This window comes from Gopherus evgoodei, unplaced genomic scaffold (assembly GCF_007399415.2).
Source record: "Gopherus evgoodei ecotype Sinaloan lineage unplaced genomic scaffold, rGopEvg1_v1.p scaffold_35_arrow_ctg1, whole genome shotgun sequence".
Classification (NCBI taxonomy): Eukaryota; Metazoa; Chordata; order Testudines; family Testudinidae; genus Gopherus; species Gopherus evgoodei.
In genome coordinates, this window is record NW_022060027.1 from 4,572,975 (window position 1) to 4,594,107 (window position 21,133).

A 21,133-nucleotide genomic window follows, 5' to 3' on the forward strand; every position below is an offset into this window, starting at 1 on the left:
ATATAGAATTTCCTTTGCGGTATTGCACGTCGTATCTTTTGGGGAGGCGGGGAGCGCTGTATAGAAAATACTTTCCTTTATATACAGATATGTTCACAGGGGTGGCGTGGGGGTAGCGGCTGCATAAGAATTTGGGGGGGGAACTCCCTCTGCAAAGTTCATGGCAATTTTTATTTTGCTGAGGGACCGGGGGGCAGGGAAAGATGGTTGCATGACCTGGAAAAAAGTGGGATGCCCTCAATTTTGGGCAGTGTTTTTTGCTGAGGGGGCAAATCAGTTGCATGGCACAGAATTTTGGGGTCCCTTCTGAGTTTGGGGGGGATTTTGAAAGAAGGGGGAATCAGTTTCAGGCCCTGGATGAATTTGGGGGGCACTGAGGGAGAGAGATCAGTTGCATGGCACTGAATTTTGGGGTTCCCCCTAGGAATTTGGGGGGATTCCAAACTGAGGGTAAGGGCATGGAAAGTTGAGATTCCCCTACAAATTTCAGGGGGACATTTCAGCAGGAGGCGTGGCATTGCACAAATTTGGGGTCCCCTCTCAAATTGTGGGGGGATACTTTGCAGGAAGCCACATTCTTGGGCCAAACTGACAATTCAGTTTGCATGGCAGTTTTTAAAGAGAGCCTGAACCCCACTTTTTTTGTACTTGCATCTGTGCAAAGTGCCCCCCTCCCCCACCCCTTGAAGGGGTGGACAAGCAGTGCTTGGGGCCTATTAAGGAAGGGGGCAGAAAACTGGGATGTGAAGCCCCCCACACCCACAGCACGTTTTTTTGGGGGTGAAGCAGCGGCTTGGTTCTGAGATCCACACCTGCCCCCCACACATTGGGGGGCAGCAGGATCTGCAATGCCCTTTGTCTTACCTGAACCCCACAATCCTGGGAGCACCCCCCCAAGCTGGGGAGTTTGGCAAAGTTGGGAATCCCCATTCGGTCCATATGTGTTGGGGGGATATTGGGGAGATGGGGGCACCCCCCCACTTTGGTCATGTGGTTATTTGATGCCTGCTCCCCCAAAATCTAAAATGGAAGAAGCCCTTAAGAGGAAGAATTGGGAGGCACCACCCATTCCCCGCCATCCTCATGGTTTGGCCCAGATACTGCAAAGGGGGCGGGGAAGTGACTATAAAGTCCCGCCCCCTTTTAACACTAAGATTCCGAGGGGGTGGAGCCAAGGCAGGAATGTGGGGCAGAACAGCAGATGGGCCCTGCCCCCTTCGGACCCAAGCAGTGCACACTGGAGACACCTCAATGGGGCTGTGTATTCGGGGGTCCCCTCCCCCAAATCCCCCTACTGGGCCCCTCTGGGGGCTGACCCTAGAGTAGCCCTCCTTGGACCCCCACCCCGTTTCTCCCCAGGGGCCCCCACAATACTGGCATAACCCCCCTTCCTGCTGCCCCCCACCTCCCCTGTCTGCCATTCCCATACGCCCCTCCCCTAACAGCCCCCCTTTGGCTGGCGTTTTCCCTGTGGGGGGGGGGCATGGCATGGTGCTCCCATGGGGTGGGCAGGTGAGAGATCCTTGGCATCCACAGAGGGCGCTGTGGGGCAGAAACAGCTGCCAGGTGGGAAGGAAATTAATGTTCTGGGATTTGTTTACCTGGGGGAGGGGGCGCCTTGCAATATCCCCATCTTGGCTAACACCCCCATGATCAAACAGGGGCGGGGGGAGGGAGAGCATCATTTTGGCTTACAGGCCCCCCCACCCCGAGGCTGGGACTGAGGAAGGGGGGCAGGTGGGAATCTGCCCCCTCCCCAAGCTACTGGCAACAAGCATCACTTAACAAGTAGCAGGAATTGTCAAGAGTCACAAATAATAAATATTTGTCCCAGGGAGGGGGCTGGGTTTGGGGGAGCACGTTTGGTCTGATGATCAGGGGGGCTCAGATACCCCTCCCCCCAGAGGAAAGATTTGTGGGGGAGGTTTATCAGGCGATCCCTGGTTTGAGGGGGAGGCGTAAGGGGGTGTGGTCCTGCTGTGGGGAGGAGGAGCTTATTCTGGTCCATAGACTCCCCCCTCCCATGACATCTTGGCTGGGGGAGCTGGTCTGGAGTGTAGGGGGGCTCCCTGCCGGTTGGAAGGGGTTGGCCCGGGAATTGGGGTGACTCCCTGCCCTGGACGGGGGGCGTCACTTGGAGAGTTTGCTGATGACCCGGATCAAAGCCGCGTTCTCGTCTTTCAGGCGCTGGTTATCGGCCTTCAGGTCTGAGAGAGCCTGGGGCAGAGGAGGGGGTTAGTGTTTGCTCAGCCCCCCAGGCCCATCTGCCCCAGCGTCCCGCCTCCTCCCTTCCCCCGAGCCCATCTGCCCCAGCGTCCCGCCCGCGCCCTGCCCAAGGATCAGTTCCCCCCCCCCCCAGGCCCATCTGCCCCAGCGTCCCGCCTCCTCCCTTCTCCCGGTTCGCCCCCCCCGAGCCCATCTGCCCCAGCGTCCCGCCCGCGCCCTGCCCAAGGATCAGTCCCCCCCCCCCAGGCCCATCTGCCCCAGCATCCCGCCTGCTCCCTTCCCCCGGGCCCATCTGCCCCGGCGTCCCGCCCTCTCCCTTCTCCTGGATCAGCCCCCCTCCCCGGGCCCATCTGCCCCAGCATCCCGCCTCCTCCCTTCCCCCGGGCCCATCTGCCCCAGCGTCCCGCCCTCTCCCTTCCCCTGGGTCAGCCCCCCCCCCACCGGGCCCATCTGCCCCAGCGTCCCACCTCCTCCCTGCCTCCGGTTCGCCCCCCCCCACGCCCATCTGCCCCAGCATCCCGCCCACGCCCTGCCCAAGGATCAGTCCCCCGCCCCCCGGCCCATCTGCCCCAGCGTCCCACCCTCTCCCTTCCCCTGGGTCAGCATCCCCCCCGCCCCATCTACCTCAGCATCCCGCCTGCTCCCTGCCCCCGGATCAGCCCCCCGGGCCCATCTGCCCTGGCATCCTGCCCTCTCCCTTCCCCTGGATCAGCCCCCCTGCCCCCCCAGGCCCATCTGCCCCAGCATCCCACCCCCTCGCTGCCCACAGGGACCCATCCAGAACGGTGCTGATCCAATTACCTTCAGCTCCTCTTCCAGCTCTGCCGCCTTCCGCTCCAAGGCCCGGCGCTCCTGGGGGGCCAGAGAGAGGGGTTTTTGAGTGGAGGCCATACAGCCCCAGCTGGGAGTGGGACGGGGCAACTCACCCCGAGGGTGGACTCCTCAGGGGGGCAGAGTGAAGACCCCTTCAGCTGGGTTGGGGGTGGGGATGTGGGGCAGTGTCCTGGGGGCCCAGTGCCCCCACAGCAGGGCAGGTACTTACAAATCTCTCCAGCTCCAGCCGCGCTGGCCGCTCGGCAAAGCGCTCCTGCCTCTGCCAACGACACCAAGCACAGGGTGAGAGACGGCGCCTGCCTGACTCGACCCCCCACCCCAGCCAGTCCCCTGCCCCAGGGCCAGAAACAGGGCCCCGCTATACAGAGGATCCACCTTAAATTCCCGCTCTCCCCCCCGTCCCCCGACCCGGGGCAATATCTGGCCACTGGAGAGAACCGGCAGGTGACTCAGAGCAAAAGCAGCCGGCTGGAGAGGGACCAGCCCGGCCCAGCGCCCTGGGTCAATATTTACTGAGCATCTCTGGGCAGCGCGTGCAACTGCAGGGGGCTGCCAGCAGGGGGAGCTGTGTGGGGGCAGTGAGACATCAGACACGGACATCAAGCTTCCCACCCCATCTCCCCAAGGCAGCCCACTGCCCCCTAGTGCCACTCTGGGGCCACCCCTGCCTGCCCAGGGAGAGCGCCCCCTCGGGCCACCCCAGGGCCAGCCCTGCCTGCCCAGGGACAGCACCCCCTGTTGGACCCCCTGCAGCCCAGTGTCCCCTCGGGCCACCCCGGGGCCAGCCCTGCCTGCCCAGGGACAGCACCCCCTGTTGGACCCCCTGCAGCCCAGTGTCCCCTCGGGCCACCCCGGGGCCAGCCCTGCCTGCCCAGGGACAGCACCCCCTGTTGGACCCCCTGCAGCCCAGTGCCCCCTAGGGCCACCCCGGGGCCAGCCCTGCCTGCCCGCGGAGAGCGCCCCCTGCTGAGCTCACCAGGGTTTTCCGTCCAGGTCTCTCCTCCCAGCCCGGCTGTGGTGGGGTTCCACAGGGAACATGGCAGAGATGTGGGCAGTTGGTCTGGGCGGAAAGAGACACCCCCACACTGCCTGGAACTCCCTCGTCCCCCATAATGCCCTGGGGCACAACACTGCTGCTCTCCTGTCACCCTGGCTCGCTATCCCAGAATCCTTTGCAGTGGCGGCTGTGTGGTCTCCCCCTGCAGTGGGCCTCTCCCTCCCCAGCAGGCCGTGGGGCAGGGGGGCTGGGAGAAAGGAAGGGAGCCCCACCTCCCATCACCTGCCCCCAGTGCCACCCCAGCCCTGGCGCCCTGCCCCTCTCACCTGGGTCACCCGCTCTAGCTCCAGCTTGATCTGAGTCAGCTTCAGCTGCGTCTCCTGCAGCTGCTCCTTCAGCTTCTCATTCTCCACCTGGAGATCTTCATAGAGCTGGGAGGGAATGGGGGGCACAGAGCTGAGCACAGAACCCAGGAGTCCTGGCTCCTAGCCCTCCCCCTGCTCTAGCCACTAGACCTCTCCCGCCCCCCCGAGCTGGGGAGAGAACCCAGGAGTCCTGGCTCCCCTCCCCGCCCGAACCACTAGCCAGCCCAGTGCTTGGGTGAAGGGGAGGTTTGGAGGGCCAGATGCCCCAGCACTTGGGGGTGGGGTTCAGGGTGCTGGGGGGTTTGGTCCCTGTCCCACCTTTTTGTATTCATGCTCGTCCCCGGCACTGCTCACGCTGCTGAGCCTGGCGCAGCCGTAGGCATCCGTCCGGTGGGGCAGGAGGCTGTTCAAGTGGTCGGACGTGCTGCGAGACAGACAGACAGACACCCCCCCCCCCGTTATTGCAAGGGGCGGGCTCCCCCCCGGCCTCCCCCAGGTCCTTACCCGGCACCGAGATGCAGCCACCTCTGGGGTGAGCTGTTGGTGGTCTCTAGCTTGAAACACTGCTGTGCTATAGCACCCCCTACTGAGCTCTCTGTCCCCCTCCCTGCAGCTCAGTGCCCCGTAGGGCATTGGGGAGGCCCTGCCTGCAGGGGAGAGTGCCCCCTACTGAGCTCTCTGTCCCACTCCATGCAGACCAGCACCCCCTAGGGCATGGGGGAGAGGGGGTCCTGTCTGCCAGGGAAGAGTCCCCCCCGCAGCCATGTGTCCCCTTCTGCCACCCTGGGGCATTGGGGCCAGCCCTGCCTCCCATGGGGAGGGAGAGTGCCTCCCCCAGAGGTCTCCCTTCCGGGCCTGAACCCCCGTGCCCCCATTTAGCATCTCTCAGGACCCCGTGGCAATGCTGGGGCCGGCTGGTACCTGGATCCCGGGGCGTCGTCGTTCAGCTGCTCTGGCTCCTCGGTCTCGTCGCCCTAGAGAGAGCCCGAGGGGCAGGAATCCATGGGGCTGGGGGGTTAACAGATGCACCCCAAGAAGACGCACCCTCCCCTCCAGATCTTCCTGCTGACCCATGAGCCCTCCATAGCCACCCACATGCAATCCCAGGCCCCCTCAGCCCCCTACAATTCCCCCCGAGAGTGCCAGCCCCCAATCCTTCCCCTCACTCCGCTGTCCCCCATGTGGAATCCCAGTCCCGCTCCTTGCTCAGTTATTACTCCCTGGGGAGGCTGTGCCTGGCTCTCCCCCCCCTCACCTTCCCACCCCCCTGCCCTGCCTGCCGGTGCCTGGCCCCTTCTGCTCACCTCTGCGTTCTGCACCATGCCCGTGGAGCGTCGTTCCCGCCGGCCTTTCCGGCGGTCCCGCACGGCGAGTCGGTTCCGCAACTCAGCCTCCACTTCAGAGCCCATCCCCAGCCCCTCGGGCTCCAGCGCTACGGCAGAGATGGGGGGGGCTGGGTCGGGGCAGGGACTGGTGCACCCCTACCCCCAGCCTCTTTGCCAGTTTGTTAGTTTCACCCGGCAACAGGCGTCCCATGAATGGAACAAGCCACAAGGGGTTAATTCAGCTGCCGAACGAGATGGCTAGGCAGAGTCGGGGATAGAACCCAGGAGTCCTGCCCCCGCCATGCTCTAACCACTAGACCCCACTCTCCTCCCAGACCAGGGGGAGAACCCAGGAGTCCTGGCTCCCAGCCCCACCCTCGTTCTAACCACTAGATCCCACTGCCTGGCTGAGAGAGGGGAGAGAACCCAGGAGTCCTGGCTTCTGGCCCCCCCGCTCTAACCACTAGAGACCAGTCCCCTCGAACCCAGGAGTCCTGGCCCCAGCCCTCCTGCTCTAACCACTAGATCCTAATTTCACACCAGACAGCACAGGAGGTAGAACATGTTGCTGCGCTGCCCTCTGCTGGCCACCTCCTGGGACTGCAGGCAGGTGCTGGCTGGGGGATCTGGGGGGGGCAGTAGCATTCAACAACCCCCTCATTTCCCAGGGGCTGGGCTGGACCCAAGAGGACAGAACAGCCGCACCCCCCGCAGAGCAGGCTGCCTGGCTACTGAACCAGGATCCCAATGGGACGAGACGGGGTGGGGGCCCGGCAGGGGGTCAGCCTCACCTTTCTTTGCCTGAGAGTTCACCACGATGGGATTCACGGGATACACCGAGGAGCCCTCAGGATTGGCTGTGCGGCATCGCCTGGCCGAGTCCTGTGGGGGAGGGGGGGTAATGACCCATGGACATGGGGTGTCTGCTGGACAAGGCGAACCCCCTCTCTGAGCCTCAGAAAGCTGGGATCCCACCCCCAGATCAGACCCACAGGCCCATGTACCCCAGTGTCCCGCCTCCCCTGGATCAGACCTATTGGCCCATCTACCCTGGATTCCTGCCCCTTCCCTTCTCCCAGGATCAGATTCACGGGCCCATTTACCCCGGTATCCTGCCTCCCCTGGATCAGACCCATGGGCCCATCTATCCCAGTATCCCACACTCTCCCTGCCCCCGCCAGTGAGACCCCCGGCCCCCTGAACTCACTGAAGCCCTTCCACAAACCCAGCTCCGCTACCCGACTGCAGTGTCTGGAGGCAGGGAGTTCCGCAGGTTAACGACCCAGCTGCAGCTAGAGCCAGGGTTGATTGGTCCTGGCTCCACCCCTGCCCTCACCATGGTGTCCAGCAGCTGCTCCCCTTCTCGGCCCCGCTTCCCGTCCTCCCCGATTCGCTGCTCAGGGGCCCTGGCGTCCCCAGATCGGCCAATGGTCTTCTCGGCTTCCTTCAAGTCTGTGAGTGTGACGCCCTGGGAGGGGAGCACGTGGGTCAAGGAGGGGCGTGACCAGGGCTGGGACCCTGGTTTGGCGGGAGGGCTGACACCCCTGGAGGGAGCAGGGTCACTGGCCAGGGTGGCGGTCACTCCCGCAGGAAGGGAAATAGCACCCCCAGGAGGTGTGGTAGAGTCACTGCACCCCCAACATACAGAGGAAGGGACTGGTCCAAAGTCAGCGAGAGCTGGGAAAAGAACCCAGGAGTCCAGGCTCCCTGGCTCCCCACCCCATGCAGCTCCACACAACTAGGTCCCCCCTCCCCTCCCAGAACCGGGCAGAGAACCCAGGAGTCCTGGCTCCCAGCCCCACACTTGCTCTAACCACTAGACACCACTCCCCTCCCAGAGCAGGTGAGAGAACCCAGGAGTCCTGGCTCCCAGCCTCCGCGCAGCTTCACACAACTAGGTGCCCCTTCCCCTCCCAGAGCCAGGCAGAGAACCCAGGAGTCCTGGCTCCCAGCCCCACCCCCCACTCTAACCACTTGGTAGGAGTACCTGGGTGGATCGCCGGGACTGTCTCATGAGACGCGACCGGGCTTTGCGCTGGGATTCCGACTCCTCATCCCTCACGGGGGTCTGATACGATCTGGTCGGGGTGGGGGGGTGTTAGTGAGATCGGAAGGAACAGAGACCCCTTGCCCAGAACTGGGACACAGGCCACCTTTGGGGTGCGGGGCGGGAGCTGGGTATACAGGGACCCCTCGCCCAGTGCTGAGACGCGGCCCCTCTGGGGCGGGGTAGCAATTTCACAGCACACAGTAACACCGGTTATCGAGCCTGGTCTCTCCCAACCACTATCGCAGGCCCCCCCCCGCATAGCCGCACTCTGCATCCACAGCCAAGGCTGGGGGGCTGTAAGTGGGGTGCTACAGGAGAGATTTCCCCCTGAAGACACGGTGCTAGTACCCCCTGAAGGTGGAGCACCAGCACACCCACAGCCCTCTGGCCCCGGCCTGCCCGCACCTTCGACGGTCGCGGGGGTCTGTGCTGGAAGTGGGGAGCTGGTTGGGGGCAGGACCCACGTCGATTTTCATCTGCAGACCATCTTCCAAGCTCCTATAGCGCGGGTACAAGAACAGGGTGTGCTAAGCTACCGGACACAGTGCCACCTTGGTAAACCCCACTCCCCTCCCCAAGCTGGGACGGAACCCAGGCATCCTGGCTCCCAGGCCCCATCCTGCTCTAACCACTAGCCCCCACTCCCCTTCCCGAGCTGGGACAGCACCCAGGCGACTCACGCTCGGCTTGGCTCTGCGTCTGGCAGGGTGAAGATACGCCGGGTGGGTGTTGGCGGGACCCGGGCCAGGCGTGGTGGCTCCTTGCTCTGGCAGGGGAAGCAGAAAAAGGGCCTGTGAACGTCTCGGCTACAGCAGGGCACTCAGGGCTACCCCAGCCTCCAGCCAGATGGGGGCGCTGCCCAGAGTACTGCTCGATACCCTCCAGGTGCCAGGGTGTCAGTCCTGCTGCAGCTAATGGAGTGCAGGGGGAAGGGAAAGGAGTAGGGTCTAGTGGCGAGAGCAGGGCAGGCTGGGAGGCAGGACTCCTGGGTTCCATCCCAGTTGCGGGGGTCTAGCAGTTAGGGCACAAAATCATGAATCAGGAAAATTAAGGAGCAAGAAACAGACCTGGGTGGGGGGCAGAGTTAAGGGGAAAAGGCACAGCTGGAGAACAGACAGACATCGGGATTGAGGGATCCAGTGGGATCTTAAGTGATCCCTGCCCCCAAGACGCCCTATGGTGCCCCCCACCGTTGCCAGGGGAGAAGGGCAGCTCGAACTAAGCACCTAACAGCATAAGGCGTCCCAGAATGCACTAGGACACAGTTGACATGGGCGAATAAGCAGGTGGGCAGGAGGGGAATAAGGCCACTCCCTTATGGGCGGAGCCTCCTACCAGGTCACCTGATGAACTCCCTTCCTCCCGATTGGCTAGCTCTGAGGCTACGCTCTTATTGGCTAACCCCGGGCCAATCAGAGTCCTGTTCCACTTCTGTAGGATTTCCCAGATGTCCTGTGGCTGAGGGGGGAGGGAAAGCAGGAGATAGTTAGTGGAAGAGACAGACAGATAGACAGGTGCGAGAAGTCTCAAAGGCACGCTTTGCATTGTGGGAAAGAACGCCTGCCCTCCCAGAATCCTCTCTGCTGTGGCATTTACCGTGGTCAGAGAGGGAGGGGTCTGTGTTTCAGTGCCCCCTTGGCTAGAGTGTCGGAGTCGCGTGCCCCCCATGACTACAGGGTTCTCCCCCTACCTCCCTCACCTTCTCTTCTGTGTCCAGCCTGGGGCTGGATGCCGAGCGCTTGATTCTGCCCTCCTTGGGGGGCCCCTCGTCCAGCCGGGCGTCCTGCAGCACCCCAAAGCTGCCCGTCTTCCGCAGCCCTGCCCTCCAGGCGGGTGCCGACGAATCCTCCGACGCTGTGGGGCGGCCTCCGGAGAACTGCGTGGTGAGGGGGAGGGCCGAGAAAAACGGGGAGGGGAGTTGGGGGGGCGGAGAAGGGGATGGAATCAGGATGGGCGGAGGGAGCTGAACCTAGAGAGGGGGTCACGGAAGGGGATCGAAAGGCAGCGGACACGCTACCCCAGTGGGCCCAGTCTGCCCCATACCCCCCATCCCACATGACCCCCATGCACCCTGAATCCTCCCTACCCCCCATTCTGCCCCCACCCACTGATCCCATCTTGACCCCTGCTCACCCCCCCAAATCCCCATTGAAACCAACACGCACTGCCCTACACTCCCCTTCACATTCCCCAGCTCCATCCCATGAAGCTGAGGGACGTCATTAACCCCTCCCCCCAAAACGCACTGGCCTTCGATCGCCTTGTATGCTAGGCTACAGGTAAGAAGCAGGATGGGGGAGCTCGGGGGGGGGGAGGGGGCAGATTCCCTCCCCCTATGTGATGGGGGGACAGGAGGGGGAAAGGTGACAGGTGTCCTTCCCCAATCTGCCCCCAACTTCCCCAATTATATGGGGACAGGGCTTAGAAGAGGGATCGCTAGTCAATTTCAAGGGGAGGGGGAGGGGGGCAGGAGTCTAACTCCCGTGGATGGGAACACCTCCCCCACCCCACCATGCACAGCCGGGGGGGGGTGGAGATGCTACCCCCGCCACCTGCCCCATGGGCTCCCCCCCACCCTGTGCCCCATTCCCCACCCCCCCCCAAGCCAACCAGGCCTCTGGGCCCTGAGAACAGAAGGAAGTTGGCACCCCCTAGTGGGGAAAAATTGATCAGTTACCAGGTCTCCAGAGCTATTCGCTTCCCAGCCAAAGGGACATGCATCCTCTCAGCAAGTGCCCCCCCAGGAAGGGCCCCCGCCCACCTAGTGTATCTCAGCACCACTGCCCGGGTAAGGTGGGGTTCAAACGGCCGGCAGGACCACCGCTGTGAATCCTCCCTGTACGCAGGGCCACGGGAACAGGATCGGAGCCCAACTCGCTGCTGAGCTCCAGGAATCAGAAAAGCAAACTGAATATCCCCCTACGTGGTGGGAACCGGGACCGTCTGGATCCAATCGAGGGTCTCAAACAAGTGTTAAACCCAGAGGGAGGCTCCCACTGAAGGGGTGATGAGATCGCACCACTAGACCCCTTGCCTCTCCCACAGCAGGGGAGAGAACCCAAGAGTCCTGGCTCCCAGCCCCCCCCCATTCTAACCACTAGACCCCACTCCCCTTCTGGCTCCCAGCTCTCCTGCTCTAACCACTAGCCCCCTGTGACAAAGCGGGGATGTTCTTAATGTTTTCTCTGAATACTGTGTGTGCCTCAGTTTTCCCTATGCATTTCTTAAGTATCTAGGTGGTGGGATAAGGGGGTGTGATTGTTGCAGAGCCCTAGGCAGGTGTGATGGTGTCTGCACAGAGAATGGCCAACACTCTGTCTCCTGGTAACAGATGGCCTGGGCCCCTCCTCTGCAAAGGTGCCAACTGAAGGTGTTGGAGAACAAAGCGATCAGGTGGCCTCCTGGCCTGTGGGAGAGAGAGTCAGGCCAGAGGAGTTTCAGTTTGGAGCTGGCCGGGGAAATGGGGGCAGGGAGGACAGATGGGGCTCTGGCCTCCCTGCCCCAAGCTGGATCTGAATTGGGGTTTCTGTACCTATAAGCTCTGTTTCAGACTGTGTTCCTGTTGTCTAACAAACCTTCTGTGTTACTGGCTGGCTGCGAGTCAGGTCTGGCTGCGGAGCTGGGGCGCAGGGCCCACTGGCTCCCCCAGGAGTCCCGCCTGGGCAGATTCGCTGTGGGAAGCGCACGGGGGATGGGGATGCTGGATGCTCTGAGGTCAGACCCAGGAAGGTCGAAGCTGTGTAAGCTTCTTGCCCTGGGGACAGTCTGGTCAGAGAGAGGCGGCTCCCCCAGAGTCCTGACTGGCTTCACATGGAGTAGTTCCAGAGCATGATCTGGTGACTCCGTGACACCCCCACTCCCCCCAGCACCAGGCAGAGAACCCAGGAGTCCTGGTGCCCAACCCCCCCACTCTGACCCACTAGACCCCACTCCAACCAGTTAATCTCTGCTTCTCTAGACAACACCAGGGATGGAGGAGGTTGCTGGGAGATGTCTAGAACCAGAAACACCCGCCCTAAAAGCTCAGCAAGGCCCCTCAATCCCCACCCTCTGTCTCCCCCAGCCTGTGATCCTATGAACAGCAAGCAGAGTCAGCCAGCTGAGCCTGGCCAACTCGTGATACTGCTGGAGAGCCAGACCCTGGTCTCCAGAGGCGACTCGGCCTCCTCCGGGGGGAAGGGAGCAGAGGCTCTCGTGCTGGGGAGCGGGGGTGTCACTCACTGTGGCTTTTTCACCCCCCTGTGGGACCAGGATGATGCCCGTTTTGCGTAGGCTTTGGCGCCACAATGCCGGCCCAGAGGGGTCCAGGGCAGGCAGGGTGGGAGAGGAGCAGGCCAGCGGGGACTGATGGCATATTAAGGGGAAGACGGGGGGGGGGGGGCAGGATCCGAGCAGTAGAAAAACAAATACGGGGGGCAAGCAGGGGGGAGCAATATAGGGCAGAGATAGAAGAGAGTCTAGATGTGTCCAAATTGGAGGGGTTGGGCCAGAACAACAAGGGGGTGGGGCGCAGGCCCCTAGATCGTGCTGACTAGGGCCTGGAGGGAGAGATCCCAGCCCCATTCCTGGCTGCTGAGTTTCAGTGCCCCCCCGAATGGTAAGAGGGGAGGAAGGAGGGTGGATTGTAGGGTTTGGGCCCCGCCCCTCCAAGCAGCCCCGCCCCCTCAGGTGTAATTAGCGAATCGCAGAATGAGCCGGAGCCAGACAGGCGGAGAGAATCAGCATATGAGAAGCACAGGAGAACAACAGTGTCACAGGGGGGCATGCTGGGATCAAGACCCAGTTCACATGGGGCGGGGTCTAGTCACATGGGGGTGGCATTAGACCGGGGATAGAACCCAGGCGTCCTGGCTCCCAGCCCCCCTGCTCTAACCACTAGAGCCCACTCCCCTCCCAGAGCCGGGAGAGAACCCAGGCGTCCTGGCTCCCAGCCCCCCTGCTCTAACCACTAGAGCCCACTCCCCTCCCAGAGCCGGGAGAGAACCCAGGCGTCCTGGCTCCCAGCCCCCCTGCTCTAACCACTAGAGACCACTCCCCTCCCAGAGCCGGGAGAGGAACCCAAGCGTCCTGGCTCCCAGCCCCCCTGCTCTAACCACTAGAGACCACTCCCCTCCCAGAGCCGGGAGAGGAACCCAGGCGTCCTGGCTCCCAGCCCCCCTGCTCTAACCACTAGAGACCACTCCCCTCCCAGAGCCGGGAGAGGAACCCAGGCGTCCTGGCTCCCACACCTCCCGACTCAAAACCAACTAGACTGCAATATTACAGCCAAGTCTTCATCTCAGTAGTAATCCGGGGGAGGGGGGCGGACCTGTCCATGAAGCCACGCCCCCAAGGGCCCTCTAGCCACGCCTCCATGAGGCAAGTGAGCCACCAGAGGGAGTCAGCACCCATCAGGCCCCTCACAATCCAGCCCTGGGGCGGGGGGGGACAGGAATGGGGACCCCTTCGGGGGGTGCTGGAGGAGACTCACCTTGGGCCCCGTCGGTGCAGGGGAGACGGGGGGCAGGGCGATCCCATTCAAGCCGCTGCTCTCCTGAGTGAGGGGCTTCGTGGACTCTGGGGAGGACAGAGGAGCTGGGGTGACACGGGGGCCTGGCATAACCCCACCCCCCTTCAGCCCCTGCACATCTCCCCACCTGGATCAGCCCCAGGCCCCGCCCCAGGTCACAAGCCCCGCCTACCGATGGGTTTCTCCGGCTCCTCCCCCTCGGAGGCGGAGCTGTTCTCCTCATCCGGGACAATGGGGCCCAGGGTCTTGCGCTCCTTGGACTGGTCCTGCACCGAGATCTTCTCCCGGCTGCTCATGCGGCACACGGAGCTCCTGGGGGAGATGGGGGGACAACGGGGAGGGGGGGGGGGGTCAGCAGGGGCGGGGCCTGTTAGGCACCTTGGGGGCAAATGAGCAAGGGGCAAACCCCACCCATCCTACTGGGCACCAGCAGGGAGCTCGAAGTGAACCCCCAGAGTCTGCAGTGCTGGTGTCCCCACTCCCGACCCGCAGTCCCCCGATTCCAGCCCTGGGCTCTCCCCAGCCCTGTCGCTGCCCCTCACTCCTGACCTGCAGCCCCTGCCAGCCCAGCCCTGGGCCCCCCCTAGCCCTGCCGGTGCCCCTCACTCCCGACCTGCAGCATCCCGCACTCACCGCCTGTGCTTGGCGCTGTACACGGGCTGCTGCTCTGCGCTGGTATCGATCACCGCCTGCTTCAGGTGAGCTTCCTTCTTGCTGCGCAGCTGGGGAGGGAAGGGGGGGAGGGTCCGTTGCTGTCATGGGACCCCTGTGATCTCCTCCCCACCCCCACCAGGCAGGGAGGATGCTGGGAGATCCAGTGGGCTCAGGGCTGGGTGAGAGCAGCAGCAGGGTGGTGACAGCCCCCCATTATGGCTGCCCCCTTACCTGGCTGAGTGGGGGACTTGACCAACGCTCTGCTCCCTGGAGCAGTAGCCCCACCTGGGGTTAACCCTTTCCGGCCATGCTGCCGAATGGACAGGCAGGCCCAAGCAGTGCAGGTGCTGCCCCGATCTGGGGGGGAGGGGCACCGGGGGGGGGGAGAACAGGGCTGGGGGGCCCCCCTAACTCACGTCCTCCTGCTTCTTCTGCAGCTCCTCCAGCAGGCTGAGCGTGTCCTCGTCTGCCAGGTCGCACGGCCGCTGGCCCTGGTGGGGAGCAAGGGGTGGTCGAGAGCAGCCCCAGGCCTCCGTCTGCCCTCCCCCAATCCCAAACTTCCACTTCCAGGCCTCTTCCCCCAGTCCCTTCGCTGCCCTCCAACCTCCTACGGCGCCAGGGCTGCTGTGATCCAGTAGATCCTGCCCCCCCAATGCCACCCCCTCCCAGGATCCCGCCCCTCACCACGTTGTTGAGGGTGTCCATGTCACACAGATGCTCCACCAGCAGACGGCAGGCTTCCTCCACCCCCCAGTGGGACGCCGCGTGCAGGGGGGTCCAGCCATCCTTGTCCCGCACATTGGGGTCATAACCGGCCTGCAGGAGCAGCCTGTGCAGTGGGGGGAAGAGAAGTCAGGACGCCTGGGAAGGGAAGTGGGGACTAGTGGGTTGGGGAAGGCTGGGAGCCAGGACTCCTGGGTTCCATCCCCAGCTCTGGGAGAGGAGTGGGGTCTAATGGTTAGAGCGGGGGGGGGGGCTGGGAGCCAGGATTACTCCTTTCTAACCCCACTAATCTTGGGCAAGCCACTTCCCTTCCATGCCTCCGTTTCCCCAGCTGTAAACAGGGACCACACCTCTTTCGAAAGACCAGAGCAGGGGGCTGGGACATGAACAGCTGCTCCCAACCCACAGCTGCGACCCCAGGTGGGTTGGGCGGGTATTAACTGGCCCTGGGAGACAGGCAGGGGCGAGGGGGCGGGAATCCGAATGTGCTGACTCTGCTCCCCCAGCGGGACTGGGAGCCCCTCGGACCTGCCAAGCTGGTCAGACTGGGAGGGGCAGCACAAGCCCTCGGGGGCTGGGCGGGAGGGACTCAGCAACCAACGCAGTTCCCATGAGCTTCTAGGGGGGCAGGCAGCTCCCCCAGCCCGGCCCAGTGGGGGCGGGAGCTGGCAGGAACTGGGGGCCGGACTTGCCAGGAGAGCAGGGAGCACATCAGTGACGCCCATGGGCGAGAAGGAAACTTGCCACCGGGACCCACAGCACTGCCTGAAACGAACCAGAAGGGAAAGGCTGGGACACGGGGCCTCTCCCCTCTAGGGGGCGCCAGCTCCCACCTGGCCCCAGGGGGGCTGGGAATGGGGCCCGGGGCCTGTCCCCTCTAGGGGGCACTGGCTCCCATCCGGCCCCAGGGCAGGGACTGGCTGGCTCAGGGGGGCAAGGAATGGGGCACAGGGCCTGTCCTCTCTAGGGGGCGCTGGCTCCCATCCGGCCCCAGGGCAGGGACTGGCTGGCTCGGGGGGTGGGGAATGGGGCACGGGGCCTGTCCCCTCTAGGGGGCGCCAGCTCCCATCCGGCCCCACTCACCTCATGACCTCGATGTAGCCCTTCGCGGCGGCCACGTGCAGGGCGCTGGCTCCGGTCTTGGGGTGGCGCGTGTCGTCGATGTGCCCGGCGTTCAGCCACTGGCGCGTGTCCTGCAGCATCAGCTCCTCCTCCTCCCGCTTGGCAGCCGCCACGTCCACCCCTGCGGGGACAAGCCGGGCGTGAGAGCGGGGTCGGGTGCCTCGGGGCCCCGCCCCCCTCCCGGCGCGCCCGCCCCCTCCCGCGGCCCCGCCCCTCCTGCACCTCGCTTGGCGATCTCCTCCCGCAGCAGCGCCTCCATGCCGTCATCCTCGGCGATATCCAGAGGAATCTCCCCGTCACTGTTCACCGCCGCCACCTGAGCGCCGTGGGCCAGCAGGTACCTGGGGGCGGGCGAGAGTGTCAGACCCCAGGTCCCCTCCGGCCCGTGGAGCCCCCCCATGGCCACGAGGCAACCCCACCCACTCCTCCCCTAGCCCCATCCTTTTGCGGTAACAAGGCTGCGCTGAGCCCCTGGCTTGGGGGGGGGGGCTGCAAGACACCAGCTTCCCCTGGCTGGGGGGTGGGGGGGACTGCAGGACGCCAGCTTCTGCTGGAGAGCTTCCCTAGTTGGACGGGGGCCCACGAGAAGGCACCTGCCCCACTCGTGGGGAGGAGCAGGAAATTGATGTGGGGAGGCATGGGGCGAGCAGGGGGTGCTCACAGCTGTTGGGAGAGGTTCTTCAGGGCAGGGATCTGAGCTGGGGGGGAGATCAGAGCGGGGGGGGGGAGCCTGGAATGGTGGGGTGGGGGGGTTGGAGCAGGAGGGGGGAGTCCTGAACTGGTGGGTGGGAGTTTGGAGCAGGAGGGGGGAGCCTGGGTCTCTTCGGCCCATGGGGGGGATTATGCGGCACATGACCGGGAATTAGCGCCATGTGACGGGGATTAGGGATCAGTGTGTGGCTGGGATCCCAGTGACTGGCCTGTGAGACTAGCAGCGCGGGCAGGTGGGAGAGGAGAGACCCGGCTACCCACAGGGGGCGTCTGCTCCTTATGCCCAGAGTCCCCAGCCCCGCCACAGCCTGCCCCACCCCCTGCCGGAAGGACACCCACATGGGGCTCACCCTGCACTTGCCCAGACAGGGTCCCTCCTGCACCCATGGAGACAAATGCACCCACAGAGCCCGGTTCTCCTGCCGCCTGCACAGATCCGACTTCTGGGCATGTCCAGCCCAGTGTGAATTCAGGGGTTGTGATTGGCGGCTGTGGAACTCCAGGCTGGATGGGCCTGTGGGGTGGGGTGGGAAACCAGGGCAGATGGGCCCATGGCTCTGATCCAGGGGGCAGGGCGGAGGCGGGATACTGGGGTAGATGGGCCCATGGCTCTGATCCGGGAGGCAGGGAGGGGTTGGGATACCGGGATAGATGGTCCCATGGGCCTGACCAGCCCCCCACTCCCTGCCCCACTCACTGGGCGATCTCCTTGTAGCCGCAGGAGGCAGCAACATGCAGGGGCGTCCAGCCCTCATTGTCTGCCTGGTTCACGTCGGCTCCGTTCTCCACCAGGAACTGCACCACCTCCAGGTTCTCGTCAATGCAGGCCTGGGGGGTAGGGGTGGAGGGGGGGCAGAGACTGAGCAGATCCAGCCCCTCTGCTCTACCCACTAGGCATCACTCCCCTCCCCGAGCCGGGGACAGAACCCAGGAGTCCTGGCATCCAGCCCCTGCCAATAGACGCTCCCTCACGCATCCATCTGTCTGGCCCTGGGCCAGAGCAGCCCTGGGGCCGGGCTCAGGCAGGACAGGTTAACCAGCCCCTGCAGCCACTGGGACATGGGGGGGACGTGGGATCTGGCATCAGCACCGGCTCCCAAAGCGCAGCCAGAAATAGCCAGAGAGGGGCGGGTTCGCTGGGCAGAGGCACAGCTCTCACCAGCCCTGAGAGCCGGGCGCACGAACGAGGCTGCGGGTTGGGAGTGAGGGGCACCAGCAGTGCTGGGAGAAGTGGGGGGGCTCAGGTCCTGAACAGGAGGAGTGGGGCCCTTCCCCCTGGTGCCCCTCACTCCTGACCCGCAGCTCCCTGCTATCCAGCCCTGGGCTCCCTGCCCCACAGCCCCTCAATTCCAACCCATGGCCTCCTGCTGTCCCAGCCCTGGGTCCCCCCCCCCAGCTCAACTGGTGCCCCTCACTCCCAACCCGCAGCCCCCTGCTAGCCCAGCCCTGGGCTCCCCCCAGCTCTGCCAGTGCCCCTCACTCCCAACCCGCAGCCCCCTGCTAGCCCAGCCCTGCCCGTGCCCCCTACTCCCGACCCAGCGCAGTGAAGACAGAGAACTCCCAACCTCATCCCTGGTGGGCTCTGTACAGGGCCCGGGGACCACCCACCATCCTGGCACACAGCCATCCAAGGAGCGGGAGGATTCGGGGGGACACGGGAGAAGCCAGGGAGCAGGCCGGGTGGGAGGGGGAAGACACCTGGCACAGGGCCCGAGAATGGACACAAGCAGCAAGAACCCTCAGTTCTATAGGGCTGAAATCGCAGGGGGCGCTTTGGCCGGGCACCGGCAACTTTCACCTCCCAGTCGGGCTGGGGAAGGGGCTGAAACCCCCCAGCACAGGGGGACTCCCCCAAGCCCCCTCGCCGGGGAGCTGAACCTCAGGTGGAGCTGAGCAGCCTCCAGGGATCTGGAGCCGATTTCAATTCAACCGCGGCCATTCCATTGGGAAACCGAGTCCTGGAAGAAGTTGCCTCAATGGCAGATCGGGACTGGGGGAGATTGTGTGGACCCCTCAGCTCCATGGGCTCACCCAGAATGCCCTGGGGTGGAAGGATATGGGGCACCCCAGATTCTTGTCTGCAGGGGGTGGGCATCTCACTCCCATGGGAAGATGGTAACAGGCTGCTGGGGCACATGGACCTGACATTGCCCCAGGAACGGGCACTTGGGAGACCTCAAACTTCACTCGCATGTGGGCAGGCGCCCCAGAATTGATGCTTACTGGGGGGGCGTAACCTCATGGGGGGGAAGGCTGGGCAGTACCCCTGAATTCACACCTCTGCCTCTCTCACCCAATCAGCCCCCTCCTGTGCGCCCCCTTCCGCCTCCCCTGCAGCTCCAGCCCCCTGTCCCCGCTGCTCACCAACACGGCCCCCAGTTCTCCTCCCTGGCTACGCCCCACTGCGAAGTTTAAGGTGGGGACTGGGCAAAGCAGGGGGATCTGCAATGGGGGTTGAGCTGAGGGGGTTCCCCCTGAGGGGGGGCCAGGCCCCGCACCCCGAGGCAGAAGCTGTCGGCTGCCAGCCCTGCTGGGAGGAGCTGGGGGCGGAGGGAGGCCGGGGTCCAGGGAAGGAAGCCAAGGCCGTCAGGAGAATGAAGTCATGGAAAGTCGGGGCAGGGGGGACGGAGGGGGAGCTGGGAGCTTCCCTGATGAGAAACCCAGAAAAGGACTGGAACCGAGGGGAGCCTAAAATAACCTCCCAGACGGGCTCTGGCATGGGGCCGGGCTGGATCCTGGGGGGCAGAGCTAGGGCCCAGGTGAACGGAGACAGCCCCACCCCCTGAACAGTTCTACAGGCCCTGCCAATGGGTTGCTCCGCCACAGCCTCCCAGGATCACAGCTGTGTGGGGCAGCCAAGGGCTGGGCCAGCAGGGGGCTGCGGGTCGGGAGTGAGGGGGGGCACTGGGCTAGCAAGGGGCTGCAGGTTGGGATTGAGGAGCACTGGTGGGGGGCACTGGGCTAGCAGAAAGCTGCAGGTCAAGAGTGAGGGAAAGTGGGGGGGGGCGCTGGGCCAGCAGGGGGCTGCAAGTCAGAACTGAGGGGCACTGGGGGGGTCGCTGGGCTAGCAGGGGGCTGCAGGTCGGGAGTGAGGGGCACTGGGGGGGGTCGCTGGGCTAGCAGGGGGGCTGCAAGTCAGAACTGAGGGGCACTGGGGGGGTCGCTGGGCTAGCAGGGGGCTGCAGGTCGGGAGTGAGGGGCACTGGGGGGGTCGCTGGGCTAGCAGGGGGCTGCAAGTCAGAACTGAGGGGCACTGGGGGGGGTCGCTGGGCTAGCAGGGGGCTGTTCAGCTCATCGTGGCCGGCGGTGGCATGTGACACTCTGACAGGGCAGCCAGCAAACCCTGGAGCTGCTGGCCCGTACCAGGCTCTGCTACTCAGGGACAGGCTGTGGGCCACAACAGGGCACCAGGCTGAGGCCTCCCCCAACTCACTGCACAGCCGGGCACAAGCGAGATGGGGGCTCTGTCACTGCGCATCTCCCTGCAGGCCAGAATCGGGGCCTCCCGTTGGACTAGGCTCAGAACAGACCCCTCTCCCAGGAATCGGGGGGTCCCCACACGCTGGTCACCGCACAGACCCCACCGGGGCTGGGAATTCTGTCCGGCTGGCCACTGCCCCGAAAAGCCTGTGGCTTGTGATGGCGGGGGGGGAGCCCAGGGCTCCTCACTCCAGTCCACCGCTCCCCCAGGAACCCCCTAGAGGACGGCGGATTGGAGACTGGTGGGTCACCTGAACTGGGCCTTTCCCCTGCATTTAGCGCAAGGGGGCTGGGTGCCAGGACTCCTGGGTTCTCCCCCCGCTCTGGGAAGGCAGCCAAGTCTAATCCCAGAGTCCCCGCATCGCATCAGCCTGTCCCCACGGCTGCCAGCTCCCCATAGCCCTGCCGCTGCCCCCGGCCTCCCGCACAGCCCTCCTGCCCCCTCCCCTGCGGCTCCACCCCCGCACCTGCCCCTCCCCCAGCTCCCCTCGGCACTGACCCTGCCCCCCCCGCAGCTCCCCCCTCCTGGGCCCGTTCCATCCCGCCACGTCCCCTTCCCGCTGACCTGTTCCCCGCTCCCCCCCGAGTGACCGACCCCCCCACCCCACTGACCAGCCCCCGAGTGACCTGCCCCCCCGCCCCACTGACCAGCCCCCGCGCCCGAGTGACCGCCCCCCCCACCCCACTGACCTGCCCCCCCGCCGCGACTGACCGCCCCCCCACCCCACTGACCTGCCCCCGAGTGACCGACCCCCCCACCCCACTGACCTGCCCCCCCGCCGCGACTGACCGCCCCCCCGCCCCACTGACCTGCCCCAGAGTGACCGCCCCCCCGCCCCCACCTGGTGCAGCGCGCTGATCCCGTCCGCGTTGGTGCCGTTGACCAGGCCGGGCCCGGGCCGCTCCCCGCCGGGCCCCCCCCGCAGCATGGCCCGGGCCTCGCCCAGCTCCCCCCCCGCGCAGGCGGCCAGGAACTCGGCGGCGCGTTCGAAGCGCACGGCCCGGGCGCGCGGCGGCCGCGGGGGGCAGGGCGGGGCCGGCGCCGCCTCCCACTGCCGGAGCTGCTCGCGCCGCCGCTCGCGGGCCGCCGCCGCCGCGCCCGCGTCCGCCGCCATCTTCGCGGCGCGGCCCCGCCGG

At 65.0% G+C, this 21,133-nt stretch overlaps 1 protein-coding gene across 3 annotated transcripts; it reads right to left on the reverse strand.

Moving 5' to 3' along the window:
- Positions 1 to 1,685: 1,685 nt before the first annotated feature.
- On the reverse strand, positions 1,686 to 21,111 carry PPP1R12C (protein phosphatase 1 regulatory subunit 12C). 3 transcript variants are annotated; one of them, XM_030544788.1, is made up of 23 exons: positions 20,839 to 21,111; positions 17,214 to 17,344; positions 16,028 to 16,146; positions 15,767 to 15,926; positions 14,645 to 14,789; positions 14,377 to 14,451; positions 13,940 to 14,028; positions 13,479 to 13,618; positions 13,268 to 13,353; positions 9,497 to 9,673; positions 9,133 to 9,255; positions 8,478 to 8,563; positions 8,203 to 8,295; positions 7,735 to 7,825; positions 7,084 to 7,215; positions 6,539 to 6,629; positions 5,727 to 5,854; positions 5,344 to 5,396; positions 4,741 to 4,846; positions 4,384 to 4,488; positions 3,269 to 3,319; positions 3,028 to 3,078; positions 1,686 to 2,217 (listed from the first exon to the last, which is right to left on the reverse strand). In XM_030544788.1, exons 1-23 carry the CDS (start codon positions 21,109 to 21,111, stop codon positions 2,131 to 2,133), a joined length of 2,592 nt encoding a protein of 863 aa, XP_030400648.1. In that variant the 3' UTR covers positions 1,686 to 2,130. The 3 variants fall into 3 exon arrangements, with proteins under 3 accessions (XP_030400648.1, XP_030400649.1, XP_030400650.1); XM_030544789.1 differs by lacking the exon at positions 9,133 to 9,255; XM_030544790.1 differs by lacking the exons at positions 9,133 to 9,255; positions 9,497 to 9,673.
- Between the last annotated feature and the right edge of the window lie 22 nt (positions 21,112 to 21,133).